This window comes from Neoarius graeffei, chromosome 10, assembly GCF_027579695.1.
Source record: "Neoarius graeffei isolate fNeoGra1 chromosome 10, fNeoGra1.pri, whole genome shotgun sequence".
Taxonomy (NCBI): Eukaryota; Metazoa; Chordata; class Actinopteri; order Siluriformes; family Ariidae; genus Neoarius; species Neoarius graeffei.
The window spans coordinates 22,996,392-23,020,407 of NC_083578.1; the positions used below are offsets into that span (position 1 = coordinate 22,996,392).

At 41.6% G+C, this 24,016-nt stretch overlaps 2 protein-coding genes across 6 annotated transcripts in view; one reads left to right on the forward strand and one right to left on the reverse strand.

Annotated features, from left to right (window-relative positions):
• Positions 1-1,868: 1,868 nt before the first annotated feature.
• The window catches only part of nr2c2 (nuclear receptor subfamily 2, group C, member 2), a 62,176-nt gene continuing 40,028 nt past the window's right edge, over positions 1,869-24,016 (forward strand). Inside the window, exons 1-2 of one of the 4 annotated variants that reach the window (XM_060931555.1) lie at positions 17,099-17,252; positions 20,292-20,377. The gene's annotated coding sequence lies outside the window, so the exon portion shown is untranslated. Of the gene's footprint in view, positions 1,886-17,098; positions 17,253-20,291; positions 20,378-21,927; positions 21,950-24,016 lie in introns of those variants that run through there. The other 3 variants (XM_060931557.1, XM_060931558.1, XM_060931556.1) reach the window with 3 other exon arrangements.
• On the reverse strand, positions 7,299-14,492 carry b3galt4 (UDP-Gal:betaGlcNAc beta 1,3-galactosyltransferase, polypeptide 4). 2 transcript variants are annotated; one of them, XM_060930753.1, is made up of 2 exons: positions 14,340-14,492; positions 7,299-10,989 (listed from the first exon to the last, which is right to left on the reverse strand). In XM_060930753.1, the coding sequence occupies exon 2, from the start codon at positions 10,810-10,812 to the stop codon at positions 9,730-9,732; it is 1,083 nt and encodes a 360-aa protein (XP_060786736.1). In that variant the 5' UTR covers positions 10,813-10,989; positions 14,340-14,492; the 3' UTR covers positions 7,299-9,729. The 2 variants fall into 2 exon arrangements, with proteins under 2 accessions (XP_060786736.1, XP_060786735.1); XM_060930752.1 differs by having other exon boundaries at positions 14,226-14,492.

Genomic DNA, 24,016 nt, shown 5'->3' on the forward strand with positions numbered 1-24,016 from the left:
AGTGGCCGGCGAGGGCCTTTCTGTGTGGAGTTTGCATGTTCTCCCCGTGTCTGCGTGGGTTTCCTCCGGGTGCTCCGGTTTTCCCCACAATCCAAAGACATGCAGTTAGGTTGACGTGAGGCGGCCTTGGGCTGAGGAGCCCTTGAGCAAGGTACCTGACCCCTGACTGCTCCCCGGCTGCTCTGGTGTGGCTGCCCACTGCTCTGCATGTGTGTGTGTTCACTGCTTCAGATGGGTTAAATGCAGAGGATGAATTTCACTGTGCTTGAAGTGTGCATGTGACAAATAAAGGTTTCTTCTTCTTCTTGTCTTTACATTTCCCAGGTTGGATGAGTTGCACAAATAATACACAAACTCCCAGACCAATACTGTTTTATTTGAAATCTGTTACATGTACTTCACATTGAATTGAGCTGAGAACACAAAGTCAACGCCGATCTTTAGATAAGACAAAGCAGGCAGTACTAACCAAGATGACGAGGAAACACGACACCATGTATTTTGGCATATCATAAGGTTTTGCAAATCCAGTTTTATATGCTTCTGTTAATGGTGTGCTTAAAACTGTGTGGCGAATGGGAGAAGCACAAGCATGTTGGATTCCATGTGTTCAGCCACATGGCGATGAAATAAAAGACGTACTCGATCTACGGACATATCATTCCATCCATCCATTATCTCCAGCCGCTTTATCCTGTTCTACAGGGTCGCAGGCAAGCTGGAGCCTATCCCAGCTGACTACAGGCGAAAGGCGGGGTACACCCTGGACAAGTCACCAGGTCATCACAGGGCTGACACATAGACACAGATAACCATTCACATTCACACCTACGGTCAATTTAGAGTCACCAGTTAACCTAACCTGCATGTCTTTGGACTGGGGGGGAAACCGGAGCACCCGGAGGAAACCCACGCGGACACGGGGAGAACATGCAAACTCCGCACAGAAAGGCCCTCGCCGGCCACGGGGCTCGAACCCGGACCTTCTTGCTGTGAGGCGACAATGCTAACCACTACACCACCGTGCCGCCTGTGGACATATCAATTGAAGACAATAAATGGTAGAAATTTATGACCTCGCCTGAGACGGAGTCCACCAGGGGCCAAGGTATTGTTTTCGGTGGGGTTTCTTTGTTTTTTTGTTAACAATATTATGGGAAAACGGCTGGACCAATCTTCATGAAAATTTCAGAATAGATGGGCATTGGTCTCAAATAGAACCTCCAACATTTTGGGGGTCATCCGGTCAAGGTTAAAGGTTTTTGTGGCTACTGCATCATACACTCATTATGCAAGAGTGCAACAATCGCGCACTGCGCATGACCAGAACGGTGACTCGTGATATCTCGCGTTATCATGTTGTAAGAATGAGTGTAACGATAGCATACTGCGCATGCGCATAAGTATTACAATAAGTAGTACACGAGTATAAGAATGGAAGAAGCAGTGTAACAATAGCGAAAAGCTCCCCTGTCCCAAATCACTCTCTACTCACTACACAGCGGACTATATAGTCAGGTCGCCATTTTGTAGTGCTGTTCGAATGAGCATTATTACATCCTATATAGTGCACTCAAAGTATCTCAGAATACATTATGAAAAGTAGTGCCGCGAGATGAACTCACTAAATAGTCCTCTATATAGTAATTTCCTACATAGTGAGTAGGGCGTAGTGAACGAGTGAGTGATTTAGGACACAGCGTTTGTAACCAATCAGCACGAATCCTGATCAAGTTCGATTACCCGTTCTATTTCTTGATAAACTTCGGAACTAATCAGAACCAGAAACGAAAGAGAAACCTCGTAGTATTGGAAAATAACCAGCAGATAAAAAGATAAACGAAATTCACCTCGTGGTTCGCCAAGGCTGTTGATTCGACATCAAGTAAGTGGTGGGTTTTTTTTTCGTGGTGCAGTTTCCATTAAATCCTGCGCTCTGATTGGCTGGCGAATTACGGCCCTCTGGCGACTCGCTCGTTCACAACAACAAACATAGTAGCATTTTTTGGGGTCAATATTTATCTTTTTTTAAATAAGATTTATTTATAAAGATTATCAAAAACCTTATAAATTTTTGCCAGCATTTCTCAGGAGAATAGCATTAATTTTACATCATGGATAGCGATAAGGACAGTGTTCACAGCGAAAGCGAGTTTTACTATCCTGAGGAAGAAGAAATAAAAGAAAACATTTGAGGAGAAAGCTAAAAACCTCTAACTCTTGCTTACGCCAAGCAAAAACATGGCTGAATCCTGAATGACTCAATTTTGTATAAATAGGGGGCTACATAGGTGGCAAAATGTAGTTTTTTTCCTGCCATGGAAGTGCACTTGTATACCGAGGAGGAACCAATTTGCATTACAGCCGTGAATGAGGATTCAAAATGGCGGCTCGGCTCGGTTTTCCCTTTCGGGCGCTCTCGTTTTCTGTTAGAATTTGGTAAAGAAAAAAGTAACATTATTTACCAGCTTAAGGTCGGTCCGTATGGTGAAATACCGTGACCTCGGTCAGTACTTTCAAGACCTCGATCACGGTATTTCACGATACAGACCTCCCAGCTGGTAAATAACATTTATTTTAAGAAAATGTACCTTTTGATTATCACAGCTTTTGTTTGGTCCTTCTAAAAGATCAAATAATTTTTTTTTAGCTTTTTGGCAGATATTTAGAGTCTTCACACTACACTTGTGAAACAAAATATTGTCATTAGTATTAAATAATGCTTCTACGACAATTCACGACATTAAAGAAATCGCTTTCAGACACGTTTATGCTTATTACAAACGGAAAGTGTGTTCCATTGAGCTCGAGCGCCGGACCATTTCCGGGTCATGGCGACAGTCTGCGCCTATCAGCCTCAGTTCAGAGGTTTCAGTTTTGAAAAGTATACGAGTAGAATAATATAAAAGTACAGACACTTTGTATATTTTATTTGTGATTTTTAAAAATTGTTCATTTTTGATTACATTTAATTTTTGTAGCTACTGCCTTACAGTAAGAGATATATGCTATATTTACTGTATGGACATGGAATCAGAAAACAATTTTATTTATAAGCAGTAGCCACATGTACCCATAGGGTATCTATCTTTTTTTTTCGTGACATCTTCCTTCATATTCATCATAAGTGCTACTGGGCAAGGTTTGTTTTGCCTGGCAACACTTGTTATAAAGGTTTCTGGACATTTATCACACGTTCATTTTTTCATACAGATTCTGATCACATCTTTCTGGCTTTCAGCAATTGGTCTGAAACTTGTACAACACACACAACCCCGATTCCAAAAAAGTTGGGACAAAGTACAAATTGTAAATAAAAACAGAATGCAATAATGTACAAATCTCAAAAACTGATATTGTATTCACAATAGAACATAGACAACATATCAAATGTCGAAAGTGAGACATTTTGAAATTTCATGCCAAATATTGGCTCATTTGAAATTTCATGACAGCAACACATCTCAAAAAAGTTGGGACAGGGGCAATAAGAGGCTGGAAAAGTTAAAGGTACCAAAAAGGAACAGCTGGAGGACCAAATTGTAACTCATTAGGTCAATTGGCAATAGGTCATTAACATGACTGGGTATAAAAAGAGCATCTTGGAGTGGCAGCGGCTCTCAGAAGTAAAGATGGGAAGAGGATCACCAATCCCCCTAATTCTGCGCCGACAAATAGTGGAGCAATATCAGAAAGGAGTTCGACAGTGTAAAATTGCAAAGAGGTTGAACATATCATCATCTACAGTGCATAATATCATCAAAAGATTCAGAGAATCTGGAAGAATCTCTGTGCGTAAGGGTCAAAGGCCGGAAAACCATACTGGGTGCCCGTGATCTTCGGGCCCTTAGACGGCACTGCATGACATAAAGGCATGCTTCTGTATTGGAAATCACAAAATGGGCTCAGGAATATTTCCAGAGAACATTATCTGTGAACACAATTCACAGTGCCATCCGCTGTTGCCAGCTAAAACTCTATAGTTCAAAGAAGAAGCCGTGTCTAAACATGATCCAGAAGCGCAGACGTCTTCTCTGGGCCAAGGCTCATTTAAAATGGACTGTAGCAAAGTGGAAAACTGTTCTGTGGTCAGACGAATCAAAATTTGAAGTTCTTTATGGAAATCAGGGACGCCGTGTCATTTGGACTAAAGAGGAGAAGGATGACCCAAGTTGTTATCAGCGCTCAGTTCAGAAGCCTGCATCTCTGATGGTATGGGGTTGCATTAGTGCATGTGGCATGGGCAGCTTACACGTCTGGAAAGACATCAATGCTGAAAGGTATATTCAGGTTCTAGAGCAACATACAGTATGCTCCCATCCAGACGACGTCTCTTTCAGGGAAGACCTTGCATTTTCCAACATGACAATGCCAAACCACATACTGCATCAATTACAGCATCATGGCTGCATAGAAGAAGGGTCCGGGTACTGAACTGGCCAGCCTGCAGTCCAGATCTTTCACCCATAGAAAACATTTGGCGCATCATAAAACAGAAGATATGACAAAAAAAGACCCAAGACAGTTGAGCAACTAGAATCCTACATTAGACAAGAATGGGTTAACATTCCTATCCCTAAACTTGAGCAACTTGTCTCCTCAGTCCCCAGACGTTTACAGACTGTTGTAAAGAGAAAAGGGGATGTCTCACAGTGGTAAACATGGCCTTGTCCCAACTTTTTTGAGATGTGGTGGTGTCATGAAATTTAAAATCACCTAATTTTTCTCTTTAAATGATACATTTTCTCAGTTTAAACATTTGATATGTCATCTATGTTCTATTCTGAATAAAATATGGAATTTTGAAACTTCCACATCATTGCATTTATAGATCTCCACCCAACCAAAGAAAAAACCCTTTGTTTGGGTGTGAAGTGTCTCAACTGGTGTCTCAAAGGGTTCTATATACAAATAATATACAAATATTAAATATGTTCGCTGTGATGTCCCCTGTAGTTTTGATTCAATTCTTATCTATTCATTTCTACTTGGAGCTTGCCATGATGAAGGATCACCAATGTTTAAACATTCACTCACACAGAATTGTGCTCAGACCACAACAGTGGCAGTCTTTGGAAATACAGTTACCTGTTAAATGTAATGATTTTACATTTGGAAACAAATTCAGCCTTGTAGTCCCAGTAATCACAGCTGCTCTGTTACTTTTATCTACTGTATTCAATCCTAAACGGATTAGGAAAACGCGAGCTGTTGAGAACTGACCGTATCTTCTTACGGTCTTAATAAATACTTCATTCAAAATAAGTATGAAAAATAATGGGAATCTGTAAGCATAACTATACAGCACTCATTTTACATGGATTATTGGCAAATGTTATTCATTCATTCCAACTACAGTGGTGCTTGAAAGTTTGTGAACCCTTTAGAATTTTCTATATTTCTGCATAAATATGACCTAAAATATCATCAGATTTTCACACAAGTCCTAAAAGTAGATAAAGAGAACCCAGTTAAACAAATGAGACAAAAATATTATACTTGGTCATTTATTTATTGAGGAAAATGATCCAATATTACATATCTGTGAGTGGCAAAAGTATGTGAACCTTTGCTTTCAGTATCTGGTGTGACCCCCTTGTGCAGCAATAACTGCAACTAAACGTTTGCGGTAACTGTTGATCAGTCCTGCACACCGGCTTGGAGGAATTTTAGCCCATTCCTCCATACAGAACAGCTTCAGCTCTGGGATGTTGGTGGGTTTCCTCACATGAACTGCTCGCTTCAGGTCCTTCCACAACATTTAATTGGATTAAGGTCAGGACTTTGACTTGGCCATTCCAAAACATTAACTTTATTCTTCTTTAACCATTCTTTGGTAGAACGACTTGTGTGCTCAGGGTCATTGTCTTGCTGCATGACCCACCTTCTCTTGAGATTCAGTTCATGGACAGATGTCCTGACATTTTCCATTAGAATTCACTGTTATAATTCAGAATTCATTGTTCCATCAACGATGGCAAGCCGTCCTGGCCCAGATGCAGCAAAACAGGCCCAAACCATGATAGTACCACCACCATGTTTCACAGATGGGATAAGGCTCTTCTGCTAGAATGCAGCGTTTTCCTTTCTCTAAACGTAACGTTTCTCATTTAAACCAAAAAGTTCTATTTTGGTCTCATCCGTCCACAAAACATTTTTCTAATAGCCTTCTGGCTTGTCCACATGATCTTTAGCAAACTGCAGACGAGCAGCAATGTTCTTTTTGGAGAGCAGTGGCTTTCTCCTTACAACCCTGCCATGCACACCATTGCTGTTCAGTGTTCTCCTGATGGTGGGCTCATGAACATTAGCCAATGTGAGAGAGGCCTTCAGTTGCTTAGAAGTTACCCTGGGGTCCTTTGTGACCTCGTCAACCATTGCATACCTTGCTCTTGGAGTGATCTTTGTTGGTCGACCACTCCTGGGGATGGTAACAATGGTCTTGAATTTCCTCCATTTGTACACAATCTGTCTGTGGACTGGTGGAGTCCAAACTCTTTAGAGATGGTTTTATAACCTTTTCCAGCCTGATGAACATCAACACTTTCTCTGAGGTCCTCAGAAATCTCCTTTGTTCGTGCCATGATACACTTCCACAAACGTGTTGTGAAGATCAGACTTTGATAGATCCCTGTTCTTTAAATAAAACAGGGTGCCCACTCACACCTGATCGTCATCCCATTGATTGAAAACACCTGACTAATTTCACCTTCAAATTAACTGCTAATCCTAGAGGTTCACATACTTTTGCCACTCACAGATATGTAATATTGGATCATTTTCCTCAATAAATAAATGACCAAGTGTAATATTTTTGTCTCATTTGTTTAACTAGGTTCTCTGTATCTACTTTTAGGACTCGTGTGAAAATCTGATGATGCTTTAGGTGTCGTCATTTATGCAGAAATATAGAAAATTCTACAGGGTTCACAAACTTCCAAGCACCACTGTAAAATCAGGGTCACACTGTATCTGGACACCAGTCCATCGCAAAGCATCATGTGCGTGCACACCCACACAAACTCACCTAGGGGTAATTTATTCTATCCACATTCACTAGATATGAGCAATCGTGCACTCTGATTGGCTACTCTACTACTAGGCTATCAGCTCTTATACCATGAGTCGAGAAAAGCAAAATTGCAGAGTGTGTTGCTGAACCAACTGAGGATGAAATATAAACTCTACTCAAAAAGACAACCCCCCCCACTCCTCCCCCCAAAAAGCGCAACAAAATATGGAATAAAAATATGATAGTAAGAACGCATCTTTTTAAAAAAACTTCAAGAATTCTTGCATTTTCCAAACATTACTACCATCATTTTGCCAGTTTAGTTACATTCTAAGCAGAAATCATTTGGTTTTTTATCAAGTTTTTAATTGATCAAATTTGCAAAAAAAAAAAAAAAAATGCTCCGTTTCCCAAAATCCATTGAATGTGGGTATAATTAAAACAGTTATTCCACTCAGTCTTGTCGTACATGGTTTGGCGCTATGCACCTCATCGGCTATCAGCTCATGTATGACTCAATTTCGTGGAATAACTTAAGTAGCCAAATCCACTGACTGGCATGTTTTTCGACAGTGGAAGGAAACCAGAGAACCCAGAGGGAACCTACACAAACATGGGGAGAACTTGCAACTCTGTACAAACCCAAGCTCGAGCTCCACCCATGAACAACGGGCCTGCCAAAACGGACTCTTCCTCACCATTTTGTAGGAAGCTAGCAATAATGTCTGTTCCCAAGAATTAAATGGCTTTTTTTTAAATAAAATTTGTGTCTGTTATTGTCCTAGTTAATAAGGATGGTAAAATGCTTTTAAAAAAAGAAATAAAGAAACTAATACAGACCTCAATTAAATAAATGTTAATTTGGCCACTATTAGAATTTTCAGTGTCAGCTTTAACAATTATTGTTTTAGGGATCTGATCCCGTTCCACTTTCTTACCACTTCATGAATTTGCATAGCTCTTCACATACCCAGTTTTGTAGTCATAGTGGGTTTGTTGTTGTTTTTGCATAAATTTCAAATTTCTCTGCTTCACGTAAATTACGTAGCTAACGTTTGTATTTTCTTTCCCTGCAAACCCAAGTGTTAGCTGATTGTCTTTTATTTAGCCGGTAAATTAAACATAGCTCAATATAACACTTTATTCTATCCATATTCACTGGATATGAGCAATTGCATGCTCTGATTGGCTCCTCTACTACTAGGCTATCAGCTCATATACCGTGAGTAGAAAAAAAAAATGGCAGAGTGTGTTGCTGAACCAACTGAGGACAAAAAAAATTCTACTTGAAAACAAAACCCCCCAAAATACAAAAAAAGCCACAAAATATGGAATAAAAGTATTTGATGGTAAGAATGTATTTTTTTTAATTTTCAAGAATTATAGAATTTTTCACAAATTGCTACTGTCATTCCGCCAGTTTGCTTTCATTCTAAGCGGAAATTGTGTCAGACGTTCTGTATAAAGCTTTTTATTGAATTTGCGCAAAAAAAAAAAAGCTCAGTTTCTCAAAATCCAGTGAATGTGAATATAATAAGAGTTATTGCACTCAATCTTGTCATACATGGTTTATAGCCAACTCGGAGCCATGCACCTCGTTGGCTATCAGCTCATGTACGACTCGATTTCGTGGAATAACTTTAAATATCCTGACTTGATCCCAGCTATATGTTTTTAGGTTTATTAGAAGTGACTCTGAAGGAATATAAACAGTGCACAAAGCTATAATAACCTACATTCTGCTTTCCTTTACAGTGTCAGTCTTCTATTCACGTTGGGTCACATTTGACCATGTGCATCAGGACGTACAATTAAAAAAATAATTGTAAAAACCACATTGCATTCATTCAATTATATAAAATATTAGCAACTAAACTACATAAAACTTCCACATACACATCTTCACGGTCTTTTCGAAATCACTCATCTTCCAGTATTCCGTTGCATAAGGCCATTTGCAGTATGACTATGGAAGACCAGGTCTGAGAGTAAGATCACTACATTAATGGCATTTAGCAGACACGCTTATCCAAAGCGACGTACAGCATACCCAGAGCAGCCTGGGGAGCAGTTGGAGGTTAAGCGCCTTGCTCAAGGGCACTTCAGCCAGTCCTGCTGGTCCAGGGAATCGAACCAGCAAACTTTTGGTCCCAAAGCTGCTTCACTAACCTTCAGGCCATGGCTTCCCCATACAAGTTCAGTGTTCCCATTTCCAAGCTATCCATTGCACTCTTGCAAACATGATCTTCCTTCCTACAAAATACTAAATACTTCCTACATCAAAACACTCCTTACCATCATTTTGGTCAAATAATCGGACCTCATAAATATGAAAGTTGAAAAGCAGTGGTCATGCCCAGCAAGCTCACTTGAGTTGCACCAAGAATGTTTTGGTGCTACACCCTACTTGTTAAACCATTAAATCATGAAAAATATTTACCTATTAATTCAGACTACATTACAGTGAAGCACAAACAGCATATGGTGTTTATGAAGTATTTCTGAAACACTGAACACATTTGACTAAAGTGCTTGTACAGTGAATGTAATAAATAGCACAGACTTTCGTATTTGACAACTGGCAAATTATTCAGATAAAGCTATCAAACAGCTAGATACAGTAGTTTGTGACGTAGTTCCAATTTGCTTCTTCAGGCTCGACAAGCACGTGTTTAAGAAACCCTACATAATCTTCTCGACTCTCCATATGTTTCTCTTTATAATCCAGACCATAGCAAGTCTCCTAGAAGTGCTCTCAGTTTACAAAAACCAAGCGAAGTCCGGACCTCCATCCATGAGCAGGGAGCTTTGGAACTCATGTCTGCCCAATAATGGAGCATTTCCTCAGGTTTAGTATGATGAACAGACACCATGGCCTGGTAGCAGCAGCGTGCATACGGCACAGGTGGTCCTCCAGAGAAAAGCGGGCAGTGGGTGGGAGCGATGCCAGCTGTGTGGGCACACAAACCGATAAACACATCTTCAGGAGGCAAGGGCTTGGGCAACAGTACAGCAGCAGCTGCCAGAGAGAGCTTTAGCACAGCAGGACGGGAAAGCACATATGCGGTTCCACTGCAGTAATCAGGAAAGACCGTACCTGAGAAAGCATCTTTAGAAAAATAGTGCCTGCTGGCTGGATTATGGTCCGGTGGCACTCTCATGTGAACCCGACCAAGGTAGAGTTCTTCAGGCTCTTTTTCTGGTGCCCCCCAGTTGATGTACTGTAACAACGCACTGGGGTTGAACATCACATCATCATCCACCTTGGCTAGGAAGCGAGCTTCAGGGCAAAAGCGCCGGGCCCATGCTAACATAGACAAGGTTTTTAAGGTCAGATTAGCATAGGAGTCCAGAAAGCGGCCTTGCACCAGGTCTCCGTGTTCCTGTGCCTCATTGGTCAGTTGTTGGGACAGAACAGGATCTGATACCTGCCCCACCATGAACAAAGTCATAACCCTATAACCTTGAACTCGCACTTCACCACCCCAGGTATCACGGATCGCCTGACGAGCTTTCTTGTGAGCAGGGGCAGAGGTCACAAAGGTAACGAGGTAGGGCTTCGCGCGCTGACAAACAAGCGAACTTGGCATAAGCAGGTATTCTTCTGGACGCGTAGGGGGCACGCTCTGAGGAAAAATCCCACCGTGGGCAGCCGCAACTCCATTCATTTTTAGAGAAGTGGCCCATAACTCAATGTAGTCGATGAAGAGAACCGCCAAAAGGCAGACAAAGACCAGCAGGCACAGGACTTGAGTCAGCCCAAAATGCTTCACCAAACGGATCCGGCCACGGATCACCATTCCTGCAGACGCAAGATCAGCCACAAACCATCGGAAAACGTTCTTCTTTATACTTTGCGTCTTATTATGCAGTCGCACTTGTTAGGAAGGAGTGTTTGGCATCCAAGGTTACACCCAAGAGAGTTTAAAAGCAGGTGCAGAGGCAAATGCCACAGGCATCAGCATCTCTTCAACCACCTTAAAAAAAGGAAAAGAAACCAAACAATTTGGTGAACTTAAATCCAGGAAGGGATTGTCAGCTTTGAGAAATAAATGTACAAATAAAACATACAGCTATACTAATCATTCTGTGTTGAATAGAGAGAGATTCAAAAGGTTACCAGGAAAGAAAAAAAAAAATCAGGTGGGTAAATTTGGAAAGTAGCAGCTTTGTTTATAGCAGCATTTCAACTTAAAGTGCCATTCCACCATTGGATGTATTCTTTGGCATAAAATACAATATATTTTATGACAACATGACTAGACAGAGAAATCTTTTAGCTTCAAAATGATATATCAAACATAATTTTTTGACAACGACAAGTATATTAATTTTGCGACCAAAGTCACCTAGCCTTTTCATTTCCGCGCGGTAGTGAAACGTGATGTCATCGGCAGGTTCCCCTTCTTGTGTACGACGTGGCACAGATTATCAGCAATGGCGGACAGAACGCGATTTCCACTTGTCGATTGCTGTGCCGATATTCACCATCAACCGTCTCCTTTGGGCATCACTTGCTATTTTCCTTCGCTTCTTTTCCGAAGCTGACAATCGCGTTCTATCCGCCATTGCTGATAATCTGTGCCACGTCACACAAGAAGGGGAACCTACCGATGACATCACGTTTCACTACCGCGCGGAAATTAAAAGGGTAGGTGACTTTGGTCGCAAAATTAATATACTTGTCGTTGTCAAAAAATTATGTTTGATATATCATTTTGAAATGGGCGGCACGGTGGTGTAGTGGTTAGCGCTGTCGCCTCACAGCAAGAAGGTCCTGGGTTCGAGCCCCAGGGCCGGCGAGGGCCTTTCTGTGTGGAGTTTGCATGTTCTCCCCGTGTCCGCCTGGGTTTCCTCCGGGTACTCCGGTTTCCCCCACAGTCCAAAGACATGCAGGTTAGGTTAACTGGTGACTCTAAATTGACCGTAGGTGTGAATGCGAGTGTGAATGGTTGTCTGTGTCTATGTGTCAGCCCTGTGATGACCTGGCGACTTGTCCAGGATGTACCCCGCCTTTCGCCCGTAGTCAGCTGGGATAGGCTCCAGCTTGCCTGCGACCCTGTAGAAGGATAAAGCGGCTAGAGATAATGAGATGAGATGAGATATCATTTTGAAGCTAAAAGATTTCTCTGTGGGCGGCACGGTGGTGTAGTGGTTAGCGCTGTTGCCTCACGGCGAGAAGGTCCGGGTTCGAGCCCCGTGGCCGGCGAGGGCCTTTCTGTGTGGAGTTTGCATGTTCTCCCTGTGTCCGCGTGGGTTTCCTCCGGGTGCTCCGGTTTCCCCCACAGTCCAAAGACATGCAGGTTAGGTTAACTGGCGACTCTAAATTGAGCGTAGGTGTGAATGTGAGTGTGAATGGTTGTCTGTGTCTATGTGTCAGCTAGGGTGACCAGCTGCTCATAAGCCCAAGGGGGGACAAGGGGTATATTTTTGAGGGGCAATGTGGGACGCCGCCCCCACTGTGCCGTACCGGCCGCTGGAAGACTCACAGATAGTGGTTTACGCATTTCTAGCACATACTACCTTACATGGTATATCAATAATACCCTATTCTGCTGTTATTGGTGATGTATGGTCATGAACAGGCCACCAAATGTGTTTTTTTTTTAAATAAACATTCATAATATTTTGACCATTCAATGACTTGACAGACACACTTCCACTTATGATTTACTGAAGCTACTCAATTTTATTTATTTTCCATTACAATTTATTCACTTTAAATCAATCATAATATAATATTGAGTCTGAGGCTTTGCAGTGCATCAGTACAGCAGGAATAGTGACAAGTCTCCATTTAGTTTTCAGTGGATTAACAGGAATTGTAGTGGCTCAGCACCACAGAAACAGTAGAAAAAGTCTCTTAACTCACAACCGCAGTCACTTTGTCAGCTAGAGAGTCGTTTTTAGGTCGGAGGAAAGCATCCATAGATTTAGACGTTTCTTTCTGTTGCACACTTTTCTTGTGAGTCTCCGCGAGCCTGTGTCATTTCACATCGTATTCCCCGCCATGGAACTAAGATCCATGCATGCATGTCCGATTGAGAAAGATGTTTTGCAAAGGTCACAAAAAGCCCTCTCGGTATCCCCCTCAACCCCTTTCAGCCACAAATATTAATTTTCCCACTCTTTCCTGTACATACACCTTCTCTTTTTAACTGGAGGTGGCGGTGCCTCACCTGCCATCTCCCCGGTACCTTTCTCCATTTTTTAATATGAAAGCAATGCATGCGTTGCACCTGCGTCCCTCGCCACTGTCTGTGCACGTGAGTGCAGTGTCATGGCAACAACAAAAAGTTGACAACAACCAGTCAGTTGTGAGGGGTGTGTGTGTGTGTGTGTGTGTGTGTGTGTGTGTGTGTGGTTTTGTTCTACAGTCCATAGTGGCGACGGTGGTGTGCTGAAATGTCAAGTAATATTCGTTTGGCTGCCTGGGTGGCCCGGGGAGAGCGACATCCCCCTCAGCAAGCATCGATTATGCGGGACACGTTCTGAATTTGCGGGACGCATAAATTAGGCTTCAAATGCTGTACGCGCACGCGCTATGCGGGACAGGTGGTCACCCTAGTGTCAGCCCTGTGATGACCTGGCGACTTGTCCAGGGTGTACCCCGCCTTTCGCCCGTAGTCAGCTGGGATAGGCTCCAGCTTGCCTGCGACCCTGTAGAACAGGATAAAGCGGCTAGAGATAATGAGATGATATGAGATTTCTCTGTCTAGTCATGTTGTCATAAAATATATTGTATTTTATGCCAAAAAAATACATCCAATGGTGGAATGGCACTTTAACCATAAAAGACGGAGAGGAAATTAACTAATTCATTTCAATTCAGTCTTATTTTGGACTTTTATCCTCAGGTGTGCTGTAAATTGAGGCTAATGCTGGAGCTAACTTGGCACAGAACTGGCACTTTAAGGCAAACCTGCAGTTGAAGCGCGTGAGCTGCAATAACCGGAAGTTCCGTTTAGCTAAAACCGCTAGTTACTGAATTATAACTTTTTTTATTTTTTTAAATTAATGATTTAATTTATTATTACTACTATGTGTTGTAACTATACTAGTCTAGTTAAATTAACACCCAACACCGAAAAATAAAGAAAATACATCTTCAGTCTGCATTTATATATCTCATAACCCAGGTCGACTGTAAACAAACAGCAACAACTCCAAACGTTTCTAGGATTCCTGATCAAATCAGTTCAATGAGACGCACCTTTTCTTCCTGAAACATCCAACACACGCGTCCGTCCTTTTATTTGGACTAGAACTTCTCTCCTCTCCAATGTGCATTTCCATAAACCCCACTATTAGAATAAACAGGCCTCACGGTGCATGGATGGAAATCTCAGTGATCAGGATTTATTCTCCATCTCCTCCGGTCACGATTTTGTCTTGCAAGAAACGCAGAACCCCACCAATAATAGCAGGAATATGAGCGAGCGTACAAACAATTAGTGAAGCATAATTTGACGTGCCAAAAGCGGACGTCATACATTTGTGTATTTGAGCGCCATCTCGCGGTGAAGTGTTGCATCGCGGTGCTGAAATGATGCGCAGTTCACGCCTTTTACTGCAGATCATTCGCCTGAATGCACTTTTATACTCGCCGTTTACAGTTGTGCAGATTATATACAAGACTTTTAAAAAATGTTATGCATATCCTATGTGATTATTTCTTCCAGTGTCAAAGAAACTCCTTATCATTTATTACGACATTATTAAAAGTGTTGAAAAACGTTTTAGGTGGAAAAAAGGCCTAGAATAGTTTCCTATTGGCTGTCCCATATCATGCATCTATGTACACACACACAGAATCACACAACATGTTTATTATTAATATTGAAAATGAAATAGCTCCAGAACTATTTTAATGGTATGGGGGAGGGGTTACAGGAGGACAGAGGACGGGAAGGAGCAGTAGCCTAGCCTGACAATAAACAATACTGGATAATGTGCAATACCTCTTCCACTGGCCTTTTTTCCCCCTCTTCCCCATATCTTATTCATCTCATCTCATTATCTCTATCCGCTTTATCCTGTTCTACAGGGTCGCAGGCAAGCTAGAGCCTATCCCAGCTGACTACGGGCGAAAGGCAGGGTACACCCTGGACAAGTCGCCAGGTCATCACAGGGATGACACATAGACACAGACAACCATTCACATCTACGGTCAAGGTCCGGGTTCCCTCGCCGGAACTCGGACCTTCTTGCTGTGAAGCGACAACGCTAACCACTACACCACCGTGCCACCCTCATCTAATCTAATCTAATCTCACAAATGAAGAAAAATTCATCATGAGGTAGGCTACTCTGAGCTCAGCCTGTGTTTTGGAAGTTGTTAAACTGGTATGCATTCCAAGTACACTGTCAGAAATAGGGGTACAGTAGGAGTTTATTTCTGTCCCCCAAGGTACAGTCTACACAAATGTACCCCCTAGGGCTCATTATTGGACTTCAAGGTAACTATGTGTACCTTTTTAAGGGTAAAAAAAAAAAATTACATATATGCTCCCAATCAGTATATAAATGGTACAAATAAGTACCTTAGAGGGTACGGTGGTGTAAGTAGTTAGCACGGTAGCCTCACAGCAAGAAGGTTCTGGGTTCAAGCCCAGCATGTTCTCCCCGTGGGTTTCCTTCGGGTGATCCGGTTTCCCCTACAGTCCAAAGACATGCAGTTAGGTTAATATGGGACGGCCTTGGGCTGAGGTGCCCTTGAGCAAGGCCCCTAATTTCCAACTGCTCCCTGGGCTCTGTTAACATGGCTGCCCACTGCTCTGGGTATGTGTGTGTTCACTGCTTCAGATGGGTTAAATGCAGAGAGGAATTTCAGAAGTGTGTGATGAATAAAGTTGTGCTTACTGCCCCAGTGACAAGCCACTGTACCCCTAAAATTACAGTGATGTACTTTGTTTTCTGTGGGTTAGTGACAAACCTGGGTAAGTTAACTTAGAGTAAGTAAACCCTCCGTATGGCTGCATTCTCCTAGCAAAACAAAGCCATACACTGTAAAAAAAAATATTTGTTGTTTTAACTTAAAGTTAGTGCAAGGGCTGCCTTAAAATTTTGAGTTCACTGGAATTCACACAGTAAGTTAAATTGTTGTGAACTTACTATATTAATTTCAGTGAACTCAAAATTTTAAGGCAGCCCTTAAGGCAACCCTTGCACTAACTTTTTCAAGTTAAAACAACAAATCATTTTTTACAGTGTAGGGCTCTTCTATTAGGAGGGTCACCACTTAAAAAAAAAAGTTAAAGTCCTTCCCACGCCTTACAGTACCTGGTATTCCTAGGCAGTCTCCCACTCAAGTACTAACCAGGCCCAACTCTGTATGTGGCGCCGATCTCTGTTTCCATAGCCCTCGGCCTCTCGCCTATTACATAGCTAGGGTTACAGTGGGGGGCTAGTCCTCTGGTAACCACGAGAGTTTAACTCCCCATGCACATCTGTATTGCAGCGTGCCTTGCCAGAAGGTGCCATTTTTATGATGGTCTTTGGTATGACCCGACCGTGAATAGAACTCACGATCGAGAGGCGGACACGCTACCACTAGGCCACTAGTTGGTCAGGGTCACCACTTACTCTGAGTTAACTTACCCAGGTTTGTCACGAACCCACATACTTGGAATACACACCAGCTTCCAAAACACAGGCTGAGTTCAGAGTAGCCTGCCTCATGATGAATTTTTCTTAATTTGTGATATCATTAGCATACCATTAAAATAGTTCTGGAGTTATTTCATTCCTCCCTGTGGATCTTTCAACAGAGAATGCTTGTGTAGTTTAATGTCCAGTATTTGGTAGTTTGTTTCATGTACCAATATTGCTTACAGGCATTACATAATTGTGCCGACATTAACTGAAACCATAAACTGATAAAACAAATGAGACCACCAAGGATTATCATGTACAATGAGCCACGGGGAACACACTACTCTGACATTGTCCAGTACACACAAAGTACACGGTATTAAAACTGAATGTGCAAATCCACCAATCAGCGCGCGTTTCAGGCGGTAGACGGGATGACGTCAGCGCCGTCTGGTCGTCGTAGCTGATGCGCGCACGAGCGGAGAGGAAAAGGGGGGCAGAGCGAGCGCGCGACAGGGAGGAAGAGAAAAAACTCCCAGCAGGCCGAAACGGGGTCACGAACTATGACCTTTCACAGGAGAAAAACAATAACAAATCATTTGTATTAACCGCAACGACTGTAAAACTACGTTCATTAACTTAACAGGTAAGCCATATTTCTATTTTTGTGTTTCCCGCGATTATGAACGGTGCTTAAATAGGCAACATAAAACCGTTTTTCTGTCGTTTAGCTGATCGGGGAAGGAGCCCCGGTATCGAGGCTTAACGGCAGGCCCGTGCCGTACCGTTGGACCGCACGGTTATATATTATCCGCCGACTGAAAAAAAAAAGCGTGCCGATCACATTTAGCTATTTTGCACACGTTCATTAGCAGCGGTCAATTTGTGAATAAACACTCATGTAAATTGGAGATGAAATTTTATACGAAAAATGCGCGCGACAAAGAGGACCGAGAATTAGCTTGCTAGCTAGTAGGCTAACGGTATTGGTTGTGCTGCTGAACCCGACTCTTTATCGCGCTCTTTTTCTACCCGTATTTCGGCAAACCCACATTTCTTCGGTACTATTGGCTATTACAAGCTATACGCCGATTGGACAGTTTAGGAGCCAATCCAAGCACAGAAGTTGAGGAAACCCTGACCAGTCCTATCGCAGGGGGCGGGATATGTCGCAATATGGGTAGGGGACTGAAGCGACCCTTTTACCTTTGCCATTTCGGGCCAGTGGGAGGGTTTTTTTTCCTTTTTTTTTTTTTTTTCCTTTCCTCCTCCGCTACATCTGAATACATAGGATATAAACGAATCTGTTTACAATCCAATAGTCGTTGCATGAATTAACCCCTGACGATAAAAACAGATGTTTCATCTTTATTTTATGAAATTGCATGTAATACAGTTTTGGCACTCTGCCAGATTCTCCATTTTGTACCATTTTTGCCCCCTGAGGGGAGTCTGAGGATTTCTGCAGCGTGCTTGCTGTTACAGTATTGATTGATCCTGCGGTTTACAATGAAACAACACCGAATGAACCTTTTTAAAGTGGATTCAAGAACAAATGTTGCTTTTAAACCCGCATTTGAGACCCAGTAGATGCTCTGCAACATCATTTTAGGTTCAGTGTCTCAGTGAAGATGCAGCGTTCAAGAGTAGCAGGTGCATCAAATCATTAGGACAGAGAACTTCTGTGGATTAAAATATAATACCTAACTCTTTAAAACGACAGTTTGCTTTCGTATAAAGTTTGCAGAAGTGTATTACAAGGGCGTGAATTGTACTTTTAAAACAATTAACTGTCGCCTCACAGCAAGAAGGTTCTGGGTTCGAGCCCAGCGGCCTTTCTGTATGGAGTTTCCATGTTCTCCCCGTGTCTGCATGGGTTTCCTCTGGGTGCTCCAGTTTCCCCCCACAGTTCAAAGACATGCGGTTAGGTTAACGTGGGGCAGCCATGGCCTGAAGTTGGGCTGAAGTGCCCTTGAGCAAGGGCATCTACCCCACAACTGCTCCCCAGGCGCTGTAGTGTAGCTGCCCACTGCTCTGGGTATGTGTATGTGCTCATTGCTCACATGTGTTTGTTCACTGCTTCAGATGGGTTAAATGCAGAGGTTAAATTTTACCGTGTGCTTAAGTCTGTACTTGAGTGTACGTGTGACAAATAAAGGCTGCTTGGCTTCCTTGTTCTCTTAATAATGTGGTGCACTCTTAGCATAATTCACTGTACCGTTTCAGTCATTTACTGCACCTTTAAAATAACGTAACTTTTTAAAACAATGCACTTTACATTCAAAATACTGTCCGATATCCATTAAATAGCTGAATGTTGATGTGGAATGAATCAGGTTGACCTCGAGGTCACAGTGTCATTGGCAGCAGTAATCATAAATAAATACAATTCCTGTACATGTGCAAGATGATACCAAACTGGGAAATGTACTGTGTTAGGCTGCTCCAGTAGTATCCCAAATTTGTATTTAAAATCAAATATCAATAGCACTGATGATTTAATAAACGGTCAGCATGCAAACAAGCTGTCTACGCTGTTGCCCATAACTCATCCTCTGTGAAACATACATGGTTCAATCATTAATTTAAGGGTCAATCTATATGAAATTACCAGAGGCCTCGCCACTGACTATCTCAGATTTGCTTCATACTTTCTGGAAATATTGTCAGTGTGCCCAATAAATAGTGTAAAAAATTTTAGGCTTGTACCTTCATTAGTTTCTGAGATATAGAGGCTTAAAAAAAGGGGCATGACCCCAATTTCACTGTTGAAGTGCATGCTACAGAAAACAGACCCAACTTCCATAAGTCATTACTTTTAAACTATTCATGCAAGATACATGAAATTTTCAAGGATTGTTCTTCAATGCGAGACGCCTTTAAATACTAAAATAGAAAGTTCACAGTTCAATATTTGCCAAGTTATGGCTTGCTGAAAATCATAAAAAAATGTCTTCTATCGTGCTTTGGAGCAACTTTGACGCCCCATATCTCCACATTAAAGCACACCAGATCTTTCAAATTTTCTTATTTATTACTCATGTTTTCGTACTCTTTAGCCAACTAGGTGTGTATTCAAAAGAAATCAAACTTTCTGATTTATTAGGCTTTAAAAATAAAAAAAACATTTTGCGCCTATAATTCAAATGCATATTACAAATGAATGACAAGGTCTACCATAAAAACTATTATACCACTGGAAAGAGCTTGTTTTGATTAGCAAATGCACAAAATATGAAGTTGGTACCCTAAGCCAAACTATAAATATTAAGGTATCAAGTATGGCATGTTTTACGATAGACGGAAATGCTGTTTTAAGGCATATAATGTATTTGGATGCATCCAGAGATGCATAAAAACTGAAAAACCTCAAAATTCATGAGGATTTTTATCACTATCCCTTAGAAGCACATATCTGAGCTTCCATCTGCCAGCCAGATACATCCCCAGCTGAAAAAGGTCATTTACATCAGTGACGGATCAGCAGCCCAATACAAAAACTAAAAATTTTCACAAATCTAATAAAGCATGCAGACTATTTTGGACTTTTGGCAGAATGGCATTTCTTTGCCACTTCTCATGGTAAATCACCCTGTGATGGTAAATCGGTCAGTAGCTCGAGCTAGCTTACAGGCAGTCACGAGTGATCACATGCTAACCCAATCTGATCTGTTTTTGTGGGCAGAAAAACATCAAGAACATCCATTTCATCTGGGTTGGTACAGGGGAAGTTATGGAGAGTGGAAAAGCATTGGAGACAAGATTTTCAAGGTCAGCTACTATTCCTGGAACAAGAGACAACCATTCATTCATTCATTCATTCCAATCATGTCCAACCAACTGCAGGTCAGCAGGGTGTCAGGTGGTCCTAGCTTCATTGTGGATATGAGTGGGAATCGGCCACAAGTAATGCATAAAACCCCTGTTAAATCAGCAGTCTCTCTGGCAGATACAATTCCTGGTAAATATGTTGGTATGACAGACAGTGGTGGCTAGGCAACATTCCTGCGTTATCAGAGGAGGAACAAGATGTACAAGTAACATTTATGCATCTTCATGGTCCCCCTCAGACTTGCAGCTGGCCCAGGAGAGAGGATAACTGTTGGGTCCCTCTGGTGCATGTCATGAAAATCATTGATGCCCCACTTACATCAACTGGCAGGCAGTATAAACTTCCATCTGATGTGGAAAAGCAAATCAATACACTGTTTAAACTCTTCAAATAAAGTATTTTTAAGGTTGTTATTTTTCCTACACTGTAGGTTTGTAATTGTATTGTAATATGCCTTAAAACAGCATTTCCGTCTATCGTAAAACATGCCGTACTTGATACCTTAATATCAGGGCTCGAAATTCGCGGTGGTCCGGTCGCCCAAGGCAACTTAATTTTTCATTTGGCGGGTAATTCCTGTCACTAGCCAGCCCGGCTGGCTAGTTGAAAATAAAAAATATATATGAAGCGAAGATTCAGACACACCGTCAACTAAAGCCGCCACATATTAAGTGCGTGCCGTGTCCGTGTTAATCGATGTGTTTATCGGCAGTACGGAAAATCCCGAAGAATTCCGAATCATATCATGTACGAGTCAGGCTGTCGGCTTTTTCACTACTGCGCATGCATATAACGCATCTCGTTGAATATCGCGGTAATCAAGTGTAGTATTGGACCAGGTGGGTGGAGCACAGAAGCACGGCAGGCGAGAACTGAGTTCTCAATGAACTATTTATTGCTGGCTTTTCAGCCTTTTATCACTTCCCAGCCCCGCGCGCACGTGCGCACACACACACACACACACACACATGTTCTGGTTGGGGAGAGAGAGCTCCCTTTCTCTGCTCTCCTCTCCTTTTAAAGGGCGCGGTCACTGGGGAAGACACACAAACACAGGTTAATCCCCATCAGGTGCAATGATTCCACCACTTACCTTCCCTGACTCTGCCCTCCATTCACAGACCGACGCTTGGCCATGCCCCCGCTGCCACATCATGTTATCAAATTCAATAGATGTGGCCACGTTTTCGCCCATTTAAACACGTGTTTTTGTTGTTGTTTACATCTACATCTGCCAAAGCTACGTTGCGATGTGGAATTTTCTGAAAGGTGTACAGAAACCGCCAGAGACGGGGACAAAGCGACCTTGGTCTGAAGAGGAGAAACGACAAAGGACTTATAAGCAAACGTGGGAGCAGGGTAGGCCTTGGCTGCGCTACGATTTTTATGGAATAATTAATTTTTTTCCAAGTTGATTCCTAGTCAATATGAAGCTCCTAATGCTTTCTCTCTCGTAAATGGTTAAATACAGAAAGCATGTTGGACATATTTTGGGTGCTACAGTCATGATAGTAAGTATATTTGTTTTCAATACTCGTACACCAAGTTGCCAAGTTTTCCAATATATTATTGTTTGTTGATATTATATTATGGTGCTCTGTGTTGTTCTCATTTATGTATTTAACAACAGTATCAAAATACTCGGGTCTTGAAATAAATGCACATTAGTCATGAACAATGGTAACTACTCTCTCTTGCGTTATTTTTGACAGAAGTAAAATTCATCCATGAACAAATTTTGGCAAGTTGATTTTCTGTTTGGCAAGTTACTTTGGAAGGTAACTCGTCCAGCTGGCTGGTGGAAAAAAAAAAAAGAATTTCGAGCCCTGAATATTTATAGTTTGGTTTAGGGTCCCAACTTCATATTTTGTGCATTTGCTAATCAGAACAAGCTCTTTCCAGTAGTATAATTGTTTTTATGGTAGACCTTGTCATACATTTGCAATATGCATTTGAATTATAGGTGCAAAAGGTTTTTTTTTTAAAAAAAAAGCCTAATAAATCAGAAAGTTTGATTTCTTTTGAACATGTACCTAGCTGGCTAAAGAGTACTATAACATGAGTAATAAATAAGAAAATTTGAAAGATCTGGTGTGCTTTAATGTGGAGATATGAGGCGTCAAAGTTGCTCCAAAGCACGATAGAAGACATTTTTTTATGATTTTCAGCAAGCCATAACTTGGCAAATATTGAACTGTGAACTTTCTATTTTAGTATTTAAAGGCGTCTCACATTGAAGAACAATCCTTGAAAATTTCACGTATCTTGCATGAATAGTTTAGAAGTAATGACTTATGGAATTTAGATCCGTTTTCTGTAGTACGCGTTTCAACAGTGAAATTGGGGTCACGCCCCTTTTTTTAAGCCCCTATATCTCAGAAACTAATGAAGGTACAAGCCTAAAATTTTTTACACTATTTATTGGGCACACTGACAGTATTTCCAGAAAGTATGAAGCAAATCTGAGATAGTCAGTGGCGAGGCCTCTGGTGATTTTACATAGAATGACCCAAATGCAAGTGCCTATCGTTTTATATGGGGCTTTGCATGAACACATTAGGTCTGAGCTGAATTCGGTGCTTGGACCTTTAAATAGAATAACATCTGTAAATAAAGAGTTGTGGTTTTCACCGCTGTAACAACAACAAAGAAAAAAAATCAGGGACACCATGGCTGTGCTGAATCATGGACCCCTAAGGGTGCTCCAGCTCCATTTTGAGAATGACTGATAGAATGTGTTAGCTTAAAGGTAGAGTTTGTAATTTTATTGCAGTTTTTAAGTGTTTGTAGATCCAGAACAATCACACATGTATTTTCAAAGATAGTTTCTATAGTTTTCTATATACACCCCCAAGATTTTCTCCCTAAGGCCAAACAAAATAATATGTGTTTTCTGTTTCCTGGGTTTTCAAAATAGGGTAGCTAGGCAGGGAAAAAAAAATTGTTTATCCCAAAAGTTTACGACAAATTTTCTAGGCTAGGTAGGAAAAAGTGAGAAGTTTCCTTTGAAAACTTTTTTTGCAAAATACTCGTTAAACGTTTGCAATTGATCCCAGAATGTCAGAATTGTGTGATTTGTTGTAGGAAACAATGTTGTAGTTACTCTATAATTCTTCATTTGGAAATATTTTTAATTGTTGTGAATATCTTTTGCATTGCAGTAGGCTGATTTGACAAGCAAACATTTCTGTCCACTGTGTCGCTTTTTGCTCCGAGGCGAACCTCCATTTTATAGGCACCCGGAAGAATCGATGAAATATACTGCGTGTGTGCAAGCAGTCATTTAGATCCGACCCTTTGAGGCATGAACACAAGGGTGGCCAGTTTTTCTACTTAAAAATCTAAGATACCGTATTTTCCGGACTATACGTCGCTCCGGAGTTTAAGTCGCATCAGCCAAAAAATGCATTACGAAGACGAAAAAAACATATATACGTCGCACCGGACTACAAGTCACACTTTTTTGAAGGGTTATTCTATCCATAGAATCTGTGATTCTATCTGATAAGCGGCGCGCGGTTACTGCGCGACTGCATTGTTTATTTAATAAACGAACAGCTGAGCAGTGATAACACACC